This window comes from Osmerus mordax, chromosome 17 (assembly GCF_038355195.1).
Source record: "Osmerus mordax isolate fOsmMor3 chromosome 17, fOsmMor3.pri, whole genome shotgun sequence".
Classification (NCBI taxonomy): domain Eukaryota; kingdom Metazoa; phylum Chordata; class Actinopteri; order Osmeriformes; family Osmeridae; genus Osmerus; species Osmerus mordax.
The window spans coordinates 11,137,569-11,157,900 of record NC_090066.1 but is presented as its reverse complement, the minus strand read 5'-3'; the positions used below and the strand labels follow the sequence as shown (position 1 = coordinate 11,157,900).

General features: G+C 39.6%; 1 protein-coding gene and 1 long non-coding RNA gene across 2 annotated transcripts in view; one reads left to right on the top strand and one right to left on the bottom strand.

Moving 5' to 3' along the window:
• Positions 1 to 20,332, top strand: part of LOC136959830 (uncharacterized) — a 42,537-nt gene that overhangs the window by 9,358 nt on the left and 12,847 nt on the right. Inside the window, exon 4 of the mRNA XM_067254029.1 lies at positions 20,174 to 20,261. Coding sequence (XP_067110130.1) covers positions 20,174 to 20,261 — 88 coding nt within the window. The remainder of the gene's footprint in view (positions 1 to 20,173; positions 20,262 to 20,332) is intronic.
• LOC136960260 (uncharacterized) lies at positions 9,481 to 10,799 on the bottom strand. The gene is made up of 2 exons (XR_010878824.1): positions 10,360 to 10,799; positions 9,481 to 9,852 (listed from the first exon to the last, which is right to left on the bottom strand). It is a non-coding gene; the product is annotated as an uncharacterized lncRNA (long non-coding RNA).

Here is a 20,332-nt window from a genome sequence, read left to right as displayed (position 1 = left end):
AAGCCCCTATTAAAGAAACCCAAATTGGATAACAGTCTACTTGCAAATTACAGACCAATATCAAACCTCCCATTTATTAGTAAAGTACTGGAAAAGATAGTTTTAGTCCAATTAAATTATTTTCTTGAAGAAAATAACATCCTGGAAGTCTCGCAGTCAGGTTTCAGGAAATATCACAGTACTGAAACTGCTCTCACCAAAATAATTAGCGACCTCAGACTAAACTCTGATGCAAATAAAGTCTCTATCCTTATCCTGTTAGATCTCAGTGCAGCATTTGATACAATTGATCACGACATCCTAATCAATAGACTGGAAAAGCTTATTGGGTTCACGGATAGTGTATTGAACTGGCTGAAATCATATATCACAGGAAGGAAGTTTTATGTTAGTTTAGGTGACCATAGGTCCAAGAAACATCAGAACTGCTACGGGGTTGCTCAAGGAAGCTGCTTAGGTCCATTACTTTTTTCTCTTTATATGTTACCACTCGGCGACATAATCAGAGAACATAACATAGATTTCCATAGCTATGCGGATGACACACAACTATATATATCCACTGAACCCAACGATGCAACGGCCATCAATTCCATTACAAACTGCCTGTTGGCAATAAACAAATGGATGAATGATAACTTTCTTAAATTAAATGAAGACAAAACCGAAGTCCTACTATGTGGCCCCAAATCCAAAAGAGAGATGCTTATTAAGAATCTTGGAGGCTTAACCCCCTGTCTTAAACCAGAGGTGACGAGTCTCTGCGTAATCCTGGACTCAGATTTGAATTTCAACTCTCACATTAATAAAGTGACCAAAACAGCTTTCTTTCACCTGAGGAATATAGCAAAGGTACGACCATTCATAAACCAAAATGATGCAGAGAAGTTAATTCATGCTTTTATATCCAGCCGGCTGGACTACTGTAACGCACTTTTCACTGGTCTTCCCAAGAAAACCACTGAAAGACTACAGCTCATTCAAAATTCTGCAGCTAGATTATTAACCAAAACTAAAAGGAGAAAACACATTAGTCCTGTCCTAGCTACTTTACACTGGCTCCCTGTTACCTTCAGAATTGACTTTAAGGTCCTTTTTCTCACATACAAAGCTCTACACGGACAAGGACCTAGCTACATTGCTAACTCCTTTATAAACTACACACCAGCTAGAACACTGCGATCATCAAATGCAGGCCTATTAGAGGTCACCAGAAGCAGTCATAAGAAGATTGGTGATTCGGCCTTTGTCAATTACGCCCCAAAACTATGGAACAAATTACCCATAAATATTAGGGAAGCTAACACTCTAGACATTTTTAAAAGACAGCTTAAAACCTACCTTTTTACCGAAGCATTTAAGTAATTTGATCTCAAAAGGGTTTTCCTACTTTTTAAAGTTGTTTTCTCTCTTGAACAGAGATCTTATTGGGATTTTTATTATTGTTTGAATTATTTATCACTTGTATTATTGTTTTTATTGATTTTATGTAAAGCACCTTGAGCTACAATTCTTGTATGAAATGTGCTATATAAATAAAGTCTTACTTACTTACTTACTATCTGTCTGCAATACCGCTCTCGGCCTCTACGCAACTCGGCGCTCTCATGCTTGCCAGGCATTGACAGTAGAAGAAAGCACACGCAGCAATTGACTGGTTGGGCAACCCTGGATACAGACAGGACTGTTAACGGTGTGTTTTTCACCTGGAAGTCTCTAGAAATCTGGCACCTTATTGAACGAAATTAAAGAGTTCACAGACACTAGAATGAATGCGTTCACAGTATCGTTCATCAGGCAGTAATACAGTATGTTCAGTTCACGTTCACCAAAATTATCAACGAGTTCATGAACTTTCGTTCAATGAACGCGTTCAGGCGCAACACTGGATTTAACCCCTACTGAGGAGAGTTGTGGGAGACGACGATGATTGTCAAAAGTTGCTGGAAAATTGCGGTGATTGGGTAAAATTGCAACGTCGCGCCGAATTCGCGGGGAATCGTTGAATTCGCGTGAATTGGTGCGGTCGCAACATCGCAAATTCCTGGAGGGACTGATTAAAGCTTTTTAAGACTTGCATGTACAGTACGTAATATGTCACATTAAATAATGTATTTGAACTCAAGCTTGTATGTTGCATAATTGTACAGAATCGCTGCACTGTTTAGGATTATATTAGACTACAGTAAATAAGTAGTCTGGTTCAGTACAGAAGTGAAGTGAACACCATTTTGCTACCTGCAAATATACCTACAGCTGACAAAAATACAGCCCAGGCTGGTGTCATCGCAAGAAACGTGGTTGAAATGCAAAACTAGTTGGCTGTGGTAGCTCTACTTAGCCTACCCATTTTCCCACCCTTAAACAAACATGTAGACTAGCTAGGTATGTTTGCAGGCTGTGATATCAACACCCTGCATTTTTGTACGCCCTTCGACCTAGCTCCTGCGATTCCCACACAGCATTAGTCTAGTAGTTAGCTAGCTCACAGTACAATTTCCCGGGGTCAGCTTCTCCACGCAGTGCTCTAGACTGAGACCAAATGGTCGTATTTTATGTTGTTACTGATGTAAGGTTTACAAGTAATGCATATATTTAGGGTCAATCTACTAAACATATATTTACAATGTTTACACAGTTAACTACTTGCATATTTGTGTTACAATTATTATATGGTTACGATAATCTACCTCTGTGGTTTCCTTACATTTACCTTAGTTTAAGTCCTGCTAACGTTTGATTGGTTGGTTAGCAACATGTGAGAGGGAGAGGAGGAAGTGTGGATGTTATGGCACGGATAAAGTGTGGAGTAAAGTAAAGTGCTGTTTAAGAAAGTTATCCGTCTCCATCTGGCTGTCTCTTCTTATTAAGAGTGATCCAACCAACATATACCGAACCCTCACGTTACACTGACAATGATTGCTTCCAGTAATCTTCTTTTGAATTAGCCATTTTCCCCTAAATAAATGGCATGCTTATTTACGTTTTTGGGGGCGTATATTTTCAGTTAGCAGATGGTAGGGCCTACTGTTTGAATCGCGATTCCATCTGAGATACTGCCGGTGACAACGTTGTTAGAATAAGTTTGTTTCAAGGGGGGTCTTTATTAATGAATGAATGCAATATGAGTAGGCAAAATGCTTGAAAATATCACTAGAAGGGAAATACTTAACGGACGTTAAAGTCATAGAAGTTAGGACCATTTTTTACACTGGATTGCACAATATCTTCGTTTTGATGCAGCTTTTCAACTATGAGGCTGCTATAGCTTCCCTCTTGCAGGGGAAATAAGACAACCATTTCATTCTACACTTAACTCTTAGTATTTTGAGTTGTAAATGAGTATCAAGAAATGTGTGCTTTTAAATGTATGCAATTTTCATAAATAATAAGTATGCATTTGTATATAAAATATACAAAAATATCAGTTGTTAAAATTTCAGTTAAATAACTGACCCGTCTGCAACCAACGCAAGCACACCCCACAAATTGTACCCTCTCTAGTTGTACGATGTTATTGTAAAAAGGATGTTACTTTAGGTAGCCTATTTCAATCAACAATGGATTTTAGGAAATGTATTCTACGCAGTCGTTAGCTAGAGCTACCTTGTTGCTGATGCAGAATTAAAGGACAACGTTCATGTTACTTTTAATACTAACGGAAAGTAGACAATGTCGTAATCTTATGATTCAGGCTTTTACGCTCAATAAGATAGCTCTACCCATCACAAAATGAAGATGTCTAATGTATGCGGTTGTTTATTTAGGTAGGCTTAATAGTTTAATCATACGCGCTGTGACTTCAAAACAAGTGGCAGACATGCACAGTTTCCAAAAACCACAAGGAAGCCGAGTAAAATCTTTCTTATTTCCAAAGTCGGGGTAAGGTCTTAATCGGCGTATTCATAACGCCAGGGCAGGACTTAAGGGGGTGGGGGCCCCTGGGCTTGAGTCATTTTCGGGCCCTACCTTCTATACATGACTTTAAATAGAACAAAATGATACATACACAAGCTATGTATGTTCTGGATAAATTGAGAATACAATAGATATCACAATTCTGAACAAACAACTAAACAAAATTTAAAAAATTATGTTAATTGCTGAAGTCTATTTAAAATGTTAAAATAATCTGAATTATAAAAAAAAAACGTGGTTTGAATGATTCAATTACTCACTCAAATACTTCATGTTTCATGGACGAATCAGCATTTTTGAACGAATCTCCTGAATGAACGATTCAATGACAAATATTTAAAGCCATTATATCTGGTGAATGTCTGGGTGAATACTCGATTCTGATTGGCTGCAGGGGTGTCCATTATCAGATGATAATGTACACCTATTAAGTAGTTCCAGCAAAACTTTCTTTTCACCATTCTAAATTATTGCGCTGGCTACATTGTATGCGCAAAGAACTATACTCTTTGGTATGAGCCTGTACAAAGTGTCTGAAATAACTAGCTAACCATAACAACAGGGACGCAGTCAAAGCCTCCGTTTACAATTTTGAAAGACTTTAACAAGCTAACATGTAATTACAACAATGAGTGACTTCAATATTTCTTTTAACCTATTTGGAAAATGTTACCTTTATGAATTTACTGTGTCACTGTCACGTAACCGCTAATCACACATCCCATTCGCTATTCACCTCGCTAGTCAGACAGGCTGCGGCCAACACGACATGCCGATTTATTTTGTTCGTAAAAATCTTGATTTGATTTGGGGACAGTGACATGGCTGGATAGCTGGCTAGTATTGTTGTTAAACATACGATCAAATTATAATGACTGTTTGGAGAATATATCAACTTTGATACGATCATCTCACATCCATTTGCTATTCAACTTGCTACAGTACACAGGCTGCGGCCGTACTGTAGCTTAGTACTAGTAGTATATGTCCGATACCTTGTTCGTGAAAATCTTCATATTGATTTGTGGACAATGACATGGCTGTTTAGCTATCTGGTCTTCTTGTCCAACATATTGTCAAATTATATTTACTGTTTGTCAACCGTACACAATGTTATTGCCTATGAATCTTGCTAGCATAACTTATCTTTCTGGCTAATAAATAGCTCAGTCCTCCACTGCGCGTAAATGTAAACCGGGGCCTGGGCTGGAGCCCAGTCAAGCCCAATGGTAAGTCCGGCCTTTCTTTGATGCATGTGAACATTTTACTCGGCTTTCTACATGTAGCCTACCTAGAAGTTGAATGGAAAAGCTTTTTCGCTACTCCTCCTATAATTTTTGTCAAATCTTCAAAATGGCCAGAGATGATCACCAGACTCAGCCTCACGAATGTTATCATAGGGCCTATGTATTTTGGATTTTCAAAATTGTTTGTCTGGTGCAGTTACGCACTACCATGATTTGATTGTATTGTATTTTAGGCTGGTGAATGACCGTGGTAAAGTTGGTTGGAAGTTCGATATTCGACAGATATTCGGACGCCCAGTTTGTGTTATTTTAACCGGTGTTAGCACCGCTACGACCGGCCACTTAGCTTTTGGCTGACTAAACAACGCGTATGTTTAGGGACCATCAACAAATTACACGTTTCAAAAGTCAATAGCTTCTCAACCACATGAACTACGAGCGTCAAAATAATGTTTAACTGTTGAAGATGTAAGGTCACGTTAATAAAAAATACATATTATTATTTTTAATATATATATGTGTATATATATATATATATATAGCGCCCGATCACAAAGTAAGTCATTTAAGGTTAGCTTCATGACTTAAAAAAGCTCTATAGCTTGCTCTTTTATTAAACAAACTAAATGGTCTTATGTTATTTATCTTACTTACACGGCAGCATGTCATTTCTGTCTCTACATGTTTGGGCGACCGTGTCTCTCGTCGCCCCCCCCCCCCCCCCCCCCTCCCCCAAAGCTGTAAACCTAGGGGAAACACTGAAGCCTCTCAAAAGTTATCACGTTTCTTTTTTCTTTTTTTTTATCGTTTGTACGGTACAGCCAAAGTCGTAAATAAAGGCTCCATAAAGGAAGCAAGGTCATTTCTCAGCGGATGTAAAAAAAAAACATTTAAACTGCTTGGCCCGCTCATTGCAGCTACATTTGTTGTTGTTGCTGCAATGTTTGTTAATTTATTTAGTTTACATTATTATTTAATTGTTAGTACAAAGTCAGACTTATTCTAACTATAGGTCAACTAACACACTGAAGTCTTTGATAGTCTGTCATCCTCATGGCTCCATTATGTTTGCATCTACATATTACACAGGATAGATTTCTGACCAAGATATATCTCTCTCATAATGCCAGGAATCTCTGTGTGTATCTATATTTTGAATCAGATTTTAGAGCAGTGAGTTTCCCAGGACTCTGCAACTCTCAGTTCTCTCAGAACTGGGCACTCTGCAAAGTAAACATTTTGCAGGTGCCCTTTTTGTAATCCAACAGAGTGCAGTGCCGCGATTTCCGTTGTTGGGATAAGTATTTCAACATTTTCCCAAAATTATTTGGTGCCAGTTTTGCCATGTTCAGCTCACACCATACGCTTCACTAGCACGTGCACTAAGAGGCTATATCGGAGGCTGTACTTCTGTTGAACATTCACATCAGTGAGTTTTGTTAATGAACTATTGCGATTAACAAAGGCATTTGCAATTAAATGAAACTAAGCTCAACGCACCGGAGTTCGTAGTAAGGAAAGGGAAATTCTGATTCATTATTTAGAAGTGAATTCGCTTTTACAACCAATATGGCCAGGTTAGTGTTGACTGCTGGCATACAATTAACTAGATAGATACAGATACAAATAACCAGGCAGAATCATTTAAGATCAAATTCTTATTTACAAAGATGGCCTGGCAAAAAGCAAAAGCTTTTTGAGGGAAAGGGGGCTATGGAATACAAATCTGGTTAAAAGCATAACGGCACACAACCACAGCAGTACAACACACAGAAGAAAAACAAGCAGGGCATTTTTACATAGGGAATCAGAGAGGATAAAAAATTTAAAAGCACAAGAACACAAAGCAAGACACAGACTATTTACACCAGACAACAACTATAACCAAGACATAGACTGACTGGCAGGAATGAACAGAGGATACAGGCAGGTGAGAAACAGACAAGGCAACATTAGTGCAACAGTAAGACTAAACTAGACAGTTGGCAACAGATCATACAGACAGACCATGGGGATGAATAGGACAACAAATACTAAGGGGAGGGGTTAACAGGTGAGAGAGCATTTACAGAAATCGGTGAGGATGAGTGATGTTTTTTTTTAAGGCAGGGATAGAAATGAATGTGTCCAGTTTGAAATGTTTTTGCAGAGCATTCCAGTCAGAGGCAGCAGCGGACTGAAATGATGCTAGACCTAGGATGGATTTGTGTTTGGGAATTTTTAACTGGATATACAGAGAGGACTGGGTGTTGTGCGTGACAGGAAGCAGATGCAGCAGGTGAGCCAGGTAGGGGGGTGTCCGGTGAAGAAGGGTCTTGTAGATGAGGATAGGCCAGTGAATATTAATCAAGTTACAATGAGTACTATTGCAGCATAATGAAGGGGTTTAACAACTGATTGAAACACACACAAAAATGTGTAAAATAATGCTTTGTTAGCAAAAAAAGAAAAAAAAAGAAAAACGTTTTATGTGACTGTCCCACATTACCTGATCATGTCAGGTAATGTGGGACAGCATTCTTCAGGTAAAGTGGGACATCTAGTAATGCTTTGTTTATGCTATAAAAGTAATTTAATTTGACAGTTTTCACATTTTTAATACCAATGCATCACATTGCACTTAAGTTCCCAACTAAATAACAACTTTCAGACTTGTAAGCGTGACCACTAACGCTAGTCCAACGAAATGCTAACGCATCGTGACTAGCTAGCTAGCACATAGACTGCAGATCACCAAGGTTTACCTCAGTTATACTTTATGCCTATCCACCTTTTTCCTGGTTAGCGAATTTACCCATGATTCATAGCGGGTTTCAACCGGAAAACGGTTGTCCTTTTCCGGTTCGAAGCTTGTGTACGTTTGATAGCTTGTAGTTTTTTATCTTGTTTGCTGTAAAAGCCGGTGTTTCTCAATGGATGAAGCACAAATGGACAAAAAACGGAGGTGGATACACACCATGGATGTTTTAACAAGTCGTGACGACAGTACCGTAACAGTCCCTCATCCATCCCGTCTGACGGAGTGGCTAGATGACATGAAGCAATGGCCCGATGTTAGCTACATCGACGTTGTTAATTACCTTTTATTTTCTGAAGGTGTTGATGGCGAAGAATTGCGTAATTACAAAAGCACAGAAGCTTATACTTACTTGCATAGTAACAAAATAGGCAGTGGCGAAAATCTGCTATCAACTTTGGGGGGAACAATTATGACATTTTCTCAAGAGCAATTTCTGAGGGAGACACCAAAATGACTGCTGTAACACAGCCTACATTGTAATATGTTAAATGTATATTGAGGAACCATGATTAATACTCTTGGATCATTTATAGTTAGTAACTGAAGGGTTGTCTCAACTTGTTCAAATGTAGTTATAGTAGTGTTTCTTATCACTCAAGTATGAATGCAGGTGTACAGTATTTACAACCAGCAATACCAAGAAAGGCCAGTATGTACTGTACACTGTATGGGTGAAGTTTATGTAATTACAATGGGCATGGTGCAGTCTCATCTAAAATAATCTCAATTGAACCATCATAAAGTCGGGGGAAATTGCAAAACCATTTCTCTTGAAATGTCAACACTTTGTTGGCAAGAGTCTGCTGTTCTATAAATTGTGGGTGTGGCTGATATGGTTCTGTGCCACCACTGAGGTGACTAGACAGTGCTGTGCCACTGTCTCCTATACTGGTGCTGCTGGCAAAAAGGTTGACCCCCGGTCCTGCCATGGCTGTGACACTTTCATCTGAAGTCTCTCCCTGACTCTTTCCCTTTCACCACCCTAATTGACTCAGTCTGTCTCCTAGAAAAGAAATAAGATGTTTGCCATCCTCCTAACTACCAGTACCCAATACTACACAATTAATCACAACAACAATACCATTGCCTCAAATTAATCTTGGTTCAGTCACCAGTTTAAGTAGAGAGTGGGGGTATCCATGGCATTGTCCAATTATGTCCCTATTTTACAAGTCTAAAGAAGAGAACCCGTCATGTTGCCAAACAAGAGACTCAACAAACTTATTTTAGCACATTTCACATCATTTTTATGAACATTTTATCAACTAGTCTTTGAAATTAGGCCACTAGGGTTCTTTCTTTGCGTTTTGGTGTCCTGAAATGCTCTGATGTCCGTCTTTCTTTTTTCTGCAATTTTTCTACCATGCTGGCCGCACACAATGTACAGGTTATTTACAGTAGGAGATGGGCTTTTATCATTTATTACCATTCTTCTAGAATAGGCTTCGATCTACCAGGTAGCTAGACAGTCAGTTAGGAAAGGTGAAACAGATAGTGATACATGAAACTGTCTGCTTAGATCACCTATTACACGGTTAGTTTTTAATTTCATAAGTGTCATGAGAACTTGATCTCGAACAGGCATTGTAAATGAATTACTGGCATGTCCTTCCAGTGTTGATGCAAAAATGTCAAATGTTTCTAGATCTAGACCAGTGTAGAGGAAAGCATCCGCGTTATGTTGAAGCAAAAAGTAGGCAATGTCATCACACTGAGTCATCTTATCCTGCACATCTTTTCTGCTGGCTGCCTTGCAGTAATCATGATCTTGTCGGGCAGGGTCCTCCCACTGTGTATGGACTGAGTGTAACTGTTGGTGAATGGGAGTTGCAGAACTTGAGTTGCTGATCTGGTCTGAAGCAGTTGAGGACAGGCCCGCTGAGCAGTCTGACCAAAACAAAAGTATTGCCAAAGTTACACAGTAGGAAACTTCTAGTGTTTACACACTAGAAGTACAACATGTTATAATTGACCAGTAAATGTACATTTTGTATTATTTATCTAAAACTGAAAAGGTAACTAGCAACTAAAGCTCTCAAATAATTGTACAGTAGTGGTGTACAAGTAGGCTATAATATTCGCCTTTTGAAATGTATTGGAGTAGAAGAAAGTATAGGGATGAACTGATAATGAGTGAAACACGTGACGAATGAAAATTTCTCTGAGCTCATACAACACTGATATGTCAAACTGACATTACATCAGCATGTACAGTATGAAGTACTTAAGCAGAACCCTAACGTCTGTAACGTTTTCTTTATATATGGCTTGCAGCTTTGAAACTAAAACACCCTCCAAAGAATTGATGTATGTTTGCTCTTTCCATTTCTTAAAATAAATATATATATTGCTGCATAAAACGTGGAATAACCGTAAAGTTACAGTTTAACTTACGAGGTCTTCCTTCGATGTCTTCATTGCTGCTGCTAGCCGTTTCCGACACAGTTAGCCAGACTAGCTTTCTCCTCGTCTTCGGAGGTGGTCGGTCGTAGCCCAGATAAAGCTCCGGATCAGGATACCGTTCGGTTGGATTTTTGTTTAAGAAATGGAAAGAGCAAACATATACTTTTTTTGGAGGGTGTTTAAGTTTCAAGGCTGCAAGCCACGCTGTTTTGCGTTCCTCAGTCCTTGGCATGCAGTGCAAAGCATACGGCGATAGACACGGACAATTTTTTCTAAGTTGTTTGTTCGAAGCAAGACGTTTCTGACAAAATGTTCAGTTTTCTGGAATTGTTATGGCAACCAACAACGGCACAAGTTGAACCTGAGCTCATGTTAACAATTAAACACAACTTATTGTAATCAATGTAATGTTCTCTGTCGATATACGCTAGTAGAGGTTAGCCGCTGAACAGGAAACGCAAAACCGGAGAGCGGAAGTAGGTCAGCACCCATAGGTTGCTGGAGAAACAGGCGAATTGTATAAGTCAAACCCCACAACCAAATGAATCTTGCCACACCCTTGCACCTAGAACTGTTGTATATAAACTAATTATTATTAATATTAGCAGACTAGGCTGACAGACATGACTGTCCCACTTTACCACACAAGCTGTCCCACATTACCTTAAAATGCTGCCTGAGTGAAAGAGGGGGTCATGTTATGTTTGAAAGTGTGTAGCTCCTAAAATACTGTGTATTCCCATTTTAATTCAACACGAAAATGTTCCTAAGCCCTAAAACCATTTACAAAAACACCACTGAGGTGAGTTAACAGTTTTTTTTGTAAGTCTACTGGAGCCTCTACAAAAAAGTGTCCCACATTACCTGAAATCACCCTACATGTTATGCCACCGGTCGGTCACTTAACCAGTCGTGTTGGCTGGGCTAGCTAGCAGTGGCACGGAACAAAGTCACATAATGTGACGGGACTGAATTTAAAAGTATAAAAAAACACACCAGGGAAACCGACAACATCGGCAACCATGTACCATGCATTTTTATTTCATGTTATCTTCATTTTTGTAAAATTCAGTCTCGTCACATTATGCAACTTAAATTAACGCTAGTGTTTAACGCTCCTCATTCACATAAAGTTGCGAATATTCCAGCTTGCAATGCTCCACTCCGCTCGCCTTCCCACAATGCACTACACAAGCGTTAACGCCCGGCTTCATTGAAAATGAATCGGAAGCCAACACTCTGCGCCGTCCACTCCGCCGTAGTGGACACGCACCGTTTTGACAAATGGCTCAACCATTGTGCATGTAATTATACTTCTGTTATCTAAATGTCTAGATCAGTGGTTCTGAAACTTTTTACACCCCGTACCGCCTCAGAAAATATTCTCTCCCAAGTACCACCATTATGACCGACGTGAAAATACAGTAGCGCAAGCCTACCGTATTGAGCTACACACAGTTCACGCAGTAACTATTGTGTATGTTTGCATGAGTCACTATCCGGGAACAGTCAGGTAGTAGCGCGTGCCAACATTTATTTTTGTTTCGACGCAAAAATATTATTGGGAAGTCAAAACTTACATTTATATTTCATTTGACATTTATGCATTTAAGACAATTAAAATAATTAAGACAGTTACAACAAACCAACAAGAGCAACAAGTCTCTCAATAAGAGTCATTGTGATCCTGGAGGAAACTAACATCAGGTCCAGCCAATCATTCCTAAGTGCCGTTGTACTCCCGGAACAAGTGCATCTTGAGCCTTTTCTTGAAGGTGGGGAGATAGTCAGTGTCCCTGATGGAGGTGGGGAGTTGATTCCACCATTGGGGGGCCAGACAGGAGAAGAGCTTGTGTTGGGACCGGGCACTCTTGAGCGGTGGGACCACCAGACGGTTGTCAGAAGAAGACCGTATGTGGTGAAATCACATTTCAATGATATCATGGGAAAGGTATTTAAATATTGCATGCCCCCGGACCCCCCTAGAGTGTCGGGGGTTTGCCGTAGCGTTCTCACATTTTTTTACCCATGACCTGTTTGCATGCCTGTATTTTACTCGCCAGACTTTTTACATGAAATGCACGAATAATGCAACTGGGAAAAAAAGTACATTATCTGTCTGAATTAGTCTTTATGTTGCATATGGATTTAATCTACCATTTTTTAGCAAATGGCTTTCTCTTGCCACTTGAATTCAGCCACCTCTCCACAGCTGATGATGGATCATACTGCTGAAGCTCTGGCCTCCTGTTTAAATGAAGATCAGGTCTGAAAGGTGTGAGGATGTGAGACTGCTGCGGACACCTGATTTTTATTCTATTTTGGTCACTGAAGGCTCTTTCGCAGTTGGCAGAGCTGATTAGTAGAGCAAAAATAATCTGAACAAGGAACAGTAATCTTAAATTGTCTTGATAACAAAAAGAACTATTAAGCGTTTTCTGTTCAGACTGGAATTGTAGCTTTTTTGCATCCATCTCTTTGTGCGTGACGAGTGCCGTAGCAAGTCAATCTTTTTGTGAGAGAAAGCGACAGGCAGTGTAGCGTTTTACCTTCCCTAGCGACAATCTTATTTAGCGACGAGCGACAAATCTAGCGACTTTCCGTTACTTTGGCAATCTCCGTTTTCGTTATTGAGCAGCAGAAAAATAACTAATTGTACGTCTGTCATAGTATAAATGGTATAAATCATGTTTGATTTGTCCCTTGCTATGTTAAGCTCAAGAGCACATAACCCTTGGTTATGTCCAGAGAAAAATATGCCTATCTAATATGTTTCTTGAATCATTGATTTTTTCATTGATCATTGTTTTCTTATGCCTATATAGCCATAAGTTAGTTCTTTGTAAGGTGTGACTAGGAAAGGCCTGGGTCACAAATTTAAGTCGAAGGTCACACTATCTCCAAAGTGTATAATGCCATGCAACTTTGAATGAGGAAAATAGGAGCGACAAGGCCATTTCTAGGAGCCCTATCAAAGGACCTAAACAAAAGCTATCTAGCTCCGTTTTTTTTTCTGTGCCTGCAAAGGCTATGCTAATCATCTTGTATCCTCCCATATTGTGATACCATATACTCCCTTGATCCCCTTTATTCATTGTTCAGTCTTCTGTGATACTCAACTTGAGTGTAACAGACACTGCACCTCACATATGTGTAATAAATACATTGATTTTGTCTTAACTACACTTGACACTTTGAGAGCAATTGGGTATTATCCAATACGTCTTCACTAGCAAAATCTGTATAGTTTATTATATAGTCTATAATTATGTGCAAAATGACAAATGTAAGTGGATTCTATGAAGTACATTAGCGTCACATTGGCATTTGTGTGTTGACTGGTAAGTGCAATTCTTTTGTCATGAGATAGTGGGAACAAATTGTAAAATGATAATGTTTTGTAAAGTGGATAAACATAACTAACAAATGCAAAATGCATTTGTTAATCACACATGAGAAACAAATCATTATGACTTTGATAGTTTGCAACTATTTTGCAAATGGTAGGCTAAACCATTTATGAATGTAATAAGGTAGACCTAATAAAAGGAGATGATGGCATGGGAGGGGCTGCTATGATAATTGGATTCACAAAACTGTAACCGATTATTCTTGAAGGGTTATAAATCATAATAGAGACACTGACAGACTAGTCTGAGATTTGTGAACAACAGACATCTAGAATACCGGATATGGCACTACAAATAACAGGAGTGGAAGACCATGGGTTGGGAAACAAACTTTAACCTATTATATAGTAAAATGTTTTATTGAATGCAATTGGTTGCCTTGTATCTGTTCTGGTCCTTTGTCTTAAATTGAGCAGTTGCTGGATATCTAGATTTAACTTTGCCATTGCATCAAGTAAATATGACTTGTCAACGTAGTCAATTGTATAGACCAATTATTTGTTTGTAAACATTCGGGATGCGCGCGCAATGTGGTTGCAGAAAACCGGGAAAGGATAGCCTTTATAATGGCTAGAGAAGTACACGGATTATACAAATAGTTCTATTTAAAAAGACCAAAAAGGTATAGGAGGACAGCCTTAAAGAGAGAAAGCGATTCCCCATTGATCTGTCACATCAGAATTTTGATTTGGGTTACGAAAGTCTTGAAATTTGAGTGAGAATGTCGCCCGGTAGGCAGCCATGTCTTCACGTCATGTCACAAAGTTCATCATTTTACAGTTTTACAGTCAATCATACACCTAAAAAGTCGAGCAGGGCAGCTTTCAAGAGATATGGGAATTCTGCTGTTTGCCAGCTGGTCTGATTATTTTTGTGATTTGTGTAAAACTGGCAATCTGAGTGAGACTGCGTCCCCGTTACACTCTTCTGACGTCGTTGGCCTCAGTCAGACTCGGGTCGCTCACTGGCAGTGTGCACAATGTTGTAGGCTATTTCACTCCATTATACATTACAAACGTCAGGGAGGATTGCCTTAAGTAGATACGAGCCTGCTGAAGATAGCCAGCATCTCGGATTTCTTTAACCGAGCCTTCTTCATTCGTCATTTGCCTGATACAGTGACCTCCGTTAGCCAGGTTAGTTTTGCCCGATCACTTGGTCAGGCTATTTAAAGGTATCGGGGTCAAGTGACTATTGTGCATGGACAAATGAAACGTAAATGTACAAGTGCGTCAAAAAGTTAATGTCAAGCCCTGAAATCCAGTGGCCAGAGATATATGATGACCTGATCGACACTCCAAGTGTATCATACGAGAAGTTTGTGATTTGCATCCGACATGCGCAGTTGAGCATGCTTGACAGTCGTGGGACGTAGGGTGATAATTGGTCTATAGTAGGCTGCTTAATAAAAAAACGTGTTTTAACAAATCCCATTTAGGCCAACAGTCGAAAGTTAAATGTTAAGTAGCACAATAGTCCTCAATAGGCTACAGTACAGTAGATAGCCATTTCTAGCTCTGCTTTACAATATTGCTGCCTATAGTGTTAAGCTTAAGCAGGGCAGGACTTACGGCGGTGGGTCCCGGAGATTTCTGCGGAGAATTTGAGTTTAGCACGTTCTTCGACAAAAGGACACGCCATGTCTGACACATTCAGATGGCAGGTTTCGCTCTTAGAATAGGACAAACTCAGTTGAATAAAACCTTCTCGCAAGCAGGTATAGCTTCACGGAGTAGCCCATTTTGCGGGAGTAGCTAAATGACTGATAGAAACGCTGAACTGGCTCTTTGAAACCATAAACCCAGTTTCCATCAACTCTTGAGTCAAGTAGCCTAACTCGTAAGTTTTGAAACACCCCCAATAACGTTTTTAAACGTTTGATTAAAGCATGTTAAGTTAATTGTGCCTTTTTGGGGAAATAAAGTTTACTTTTTACATCAAAACAAAAAGTAGCTATGGTTTGTCTCGAGTCTTGACTTTTATTTTGAAATATTTGAAGAAATTAACCGGATATTCAATTTTCAGACTGGCGTCACACGAGGCAGCCGGAAATGGGCAAACGAAAATAGTTATCATGGTATCGGCTTGTGAAATGTGTTTCCCGAGTCCTGACAGGTTTCTCTGCCACGCGCGCAACTAGGGGGCAGAAAGCAGCATTCTGCAAGGCATATAACTGAGCCAAACGCAAACGCAGATATGACAAGGAGTTGTTGTGCAGTAAACTGTACCAACCGCCAAAAAGATGGATGGAAAATGTTCAATATTCCGAGGAAATCAAATGCATTTGCTAAGAACAGAAGAAGATTATGGATTCAGGCCATTAAAAGGGCGGATTGGGGTCCCGGTGGTCCTAAAGGCAGCGAGAGTCTGTGCAGCGCTCACTTCATGTCTGGTTAGTTTGTCTAGTTTCTGTTGGTAAACATTAACTAGACAGATAATGAGGAGCCTATGTTAGACAATTACACAGGCAGGAGAACAGAGTGGCGGACAGAGATGAGTATTGTAGAGAGAAGCTGCAGAAGGAGAGAAAAGTAGAGGAAGGAAGAAAGAAAAAGATGATGCTGGTTTCACGTGCTAGTCGGAAGATACGATTTCCCACTTGTAAAATCATTATGAGGATTATGAGGATGTCATGTTCAAGTGCTTTTGTTGTCATAGCGATGTTAAAAATGGCGGACCCGAAATTTGTCTGTACCATTATATTGTGGAAATCCTTTTTTTGAGTCCATTATGCACCTTCTAGAGGAGGAAATGGATGCAACAAATGGTACACATTCAGTGTACATAGATTACAGATTAAAATTACGTATACAAACAACTGCTAACAGTAGTTGCAGTTAAAAGTAAAGAATGACATACCTTCCACCGTAGACATAATTAAGAGTAGACGCTGCATTGGCTGCCGAATGCGAGAAATTCGGCCGCCATCTTGGACAGGGCAAATTCCTAGTTGCGTAGCATCAGAATAAACAAGATGCCAGCACTGTGCAAAACGGGGCTCGGGGGGATTACTTTTCACAAGTAAGATTTAACATTAACATACTATTGGTTGTATTTTGTGAAAAGAATAACCATGTCCTGTATCATAGCTACATGTATGACCTTTGCAGCAAAGCAAACCGCATGAAAATCAGTTCGGTATTCAGTTTGGTATGATTAATTAAATGCACTGACAGCTCATTGCCCCAGCCAAACAGATTACACTGAGTGGAGCGGTTGCGCGTTCCAAGATGGCGGTCCCACAGCTCGTAGGCAGGAGCTGTCGATGCGGCGTCTACTCTTTATTATGTCTATGCCTTCCACTACGTAGGGGAGAACCCGGGCGAAAGTAACGCAGGACGAAAGAAACAAAGCGATTTTCTCAGAGCCCTGACCATAGATATATATATAAAGTCTAGATGTCTTACGGCGGAGTCTAGAACATCCGCACATGTCGGCCATCTTGCTACAGTCAACTCGCTCACCCATAACATTATGTTGGTGCTACATAGTGATGTCTTTCGTGAACGATTCGTTCATTTTGAACGAATCCTTACAAGGACTTGGGAGTAACGAGTCCTCTCAAACAGTGATTCGTTCATTTTCTCTTGGCCGTGCATCGGGACTGTTGCATAGGCTCGTCCAAGTAAACAGAAATGATTCGTTCATTTCCAGACTCGGTCTTCGGGTACGAATCTTTGGATCATTTTTCACGTGACCTGCATAGGCTCTGTACTGGTAGCTAGAGGAAACAAACGATTCGTTCATTTCTCGACTCGGTCTTTCTACGAGTCTTTGGATCATTTTTCACGTGACCTGCATAGGCTCTGTACTGGTAGCTAGAGGAAACAAACGATTCGTTCATTTCTCGACTCGGTCTTTCTACGAGTCTTTGGATCCTTTTTTCACGTGACCCGCATTGTATTTTTTTGTAGAGGAAACATTTTCCTCATTCCCTTTCGCGTGGCCGCTGTTTTTGTAAGACGTGAATGATATTCGCTCAAGTCATCATACTGACTGGTTTTGTTATTTTCACTTTACATTTACACTTACAGTTTAGTGCAGTGTAATCGTTTGCCGTGATAATTAAATGCTAGTGTGATAATAAATGACCAAATCATACAAACTGTCATGATACATTATTTTAATGCAGGAATTTCTTTTAAAATAGTATCTGCTGGTGCACATGTCATGCACTAACCTACATGAGAATATGATACGTGTTTGCAGTGGACGGATAGCCCCCCCCCCCACCCCCATGAAATGAACGAATGACTCAAAAAAAGATTTGTTCATTTTACTGAACGATATTCAAAGAACTGAATCAGTAAAATGATACGAACTTCCCATCACTAGTGCTACATGTACTTTTTAAATGACCATAACTTGCTACATTTTCAACCGATTTTTCAACGGTTTGGTTTGTTATCAATGTCAGATGTCGGTATACCACTGCATACCAGGGTTATTCCTTCGTCAAAATGGATCTTCGGTGCAAAAAAAAAAAAAGATATAGTCTTTTTTTATTTTTTTATAATAATAAATGTATTTATTCCCAGGTGTTTTTCATCTCTCTCAACACCCCCCCCCCCCCCCCCCCCCGACTGAAACTAAACCTATATTTCGGAACAGGTTAATGTAATAGTCTAATAGCTAATGTAATATTGCACATATTGTCGTCCTATTTCCACTAATGCTATAAAGTTAGGCTACTTAAAGACACCTTACGCTCATAAAGTATGTTCTAAATGGCATACATGCTGCCAATTAATAATTGACGTAACAACTTATTGTAAATGGTCAGTAGCCTAGTCTATCGATTAAGGCAGGCCACTCTGAAGCATGTACACTGCCTGCTTCATTCAACTCGATTACTATTGATCAAAACAGAACGAGGGTTCGGCTGTAGCCTACTTGAAACATACTATTGAGAACATATTCGCTGACATGCATTGCACGCGTGATGATCACAGCTTTTTTTTTTTTTTTTCATCGCAGACCTTTTTGCGTTTGGCGCTCGGGATTTGTCATTGGCGCTCGGGAAAACGGCTTTGGCGCTTGCCAAAATGTTCTCTATGCAGGAAAAACCCTGCATACTTATGAATAATTGTTTTTTTTTATTTTTATTTTATACAATAGTAGAATAGAAGTCCTGGACCCTAACAAGTGTCCTTAAATATAGTTTGTTTTGCAGTCAACTGTCATACCACCCAGGGGCCAGTTCTCCGTACGTCGCTTATTACATCCGAGATCAAATGACCCATCCTAGATGACATCGTCTTGCTAATCATGGTCTTCTAATTCGGTTCTTCGAACACCCATGTTGTTTATAATTAGTATAGCTGGATTGAGTTATGCGTTGGTCTACATTTTATTTTATTTAAATTTTTTTGTCATTTAGCAGACACTCTTATCCAGAGCGACTTACAGTATTTACAGGGACATTCCCCCCGAGGCAAGTAGGGTGAAGTGCCTTGCCCAAGGACACAACATAATTTTGCACAGCCGGGAATCAAACCGGTAATCTTCAGATTACTACCCCGACTCCTTAACCGCTCAGCCACCTGTCTAAAAGGGGGTATGTATCGATATCAGCAACGCTGCTATTGGCTGCTCACCCTGGCCAAAAAGAGCGCCCTGTTTTTCCCGCAACAGAGCCAACAGAGCAACAGTTTGCTCGAAGGTTACTCCGAATTTGAAGATTTAATCAAAACGCCAAGGAACACCTCAAAGTCTGCAAAATCCAAGAAAGAGGGCTGGCCAAAAGTAGCAGACCAAATTAAATGTATAGCAGTGACTACGTTCAATTTTATTGCTTATTACAGTAGGCTAGGCCTATGCTTTTGTATTATCATACTTTATATGACATTAAAGATGTTAAACAATGTGGTTTCAACACATTTATTATGTAAATGATCCCTCACGAAAAAAAAGTTAGGCTATCTCAAAAAGTATATTGCACTGTGCTTAGGATCTATCTCGCAATGAGCAATTAATTTGGTTTCATGTTAAATTCTGCTAATTATTCTTGCACCTTCCGCAACAGGGTTGTTGTCGTAAAAACAGACAAGCCTCTGCTTATAAAGTCGCAATCAAATCTTGTTGATATAAAAGGTCCAGAATGAGCTTCGAAGAACCAAACAATCCAAGCATGACAAATCGTCAAACAATCAAATCCAGCTAACTGAGTTAGCGATGTACGGAGAATGGGCCCCTGGTTAGCAACCTGTTTTGATTCAAGATGAAAATCATACAGAAACGTGTCTTCAAACAGCTAATGTTAGACAACATGTATTAAGCGATGCTTGTTTTTGTGCTGTTGGTGCTTATTAAGGCTGAACTCACGGTTTATAAAATAGCAAACCAATTTTGGTTATTTAATTAGCCAAGATAATCTTTTATTTTTTTCTTATTAGGAGAACCGTCCATGGATTGTGATCATCCAGATTTTGTCCCATCCGTTTTTTCTCATAGCACCCAAGACACCACTGGAAAGGAGGCACGGTCTGTGTTGTGTCATGTAGCTCTTTTTGTCATTTGTGATATTGTAATATGTCTGGGTAGCTTGTTTAGTA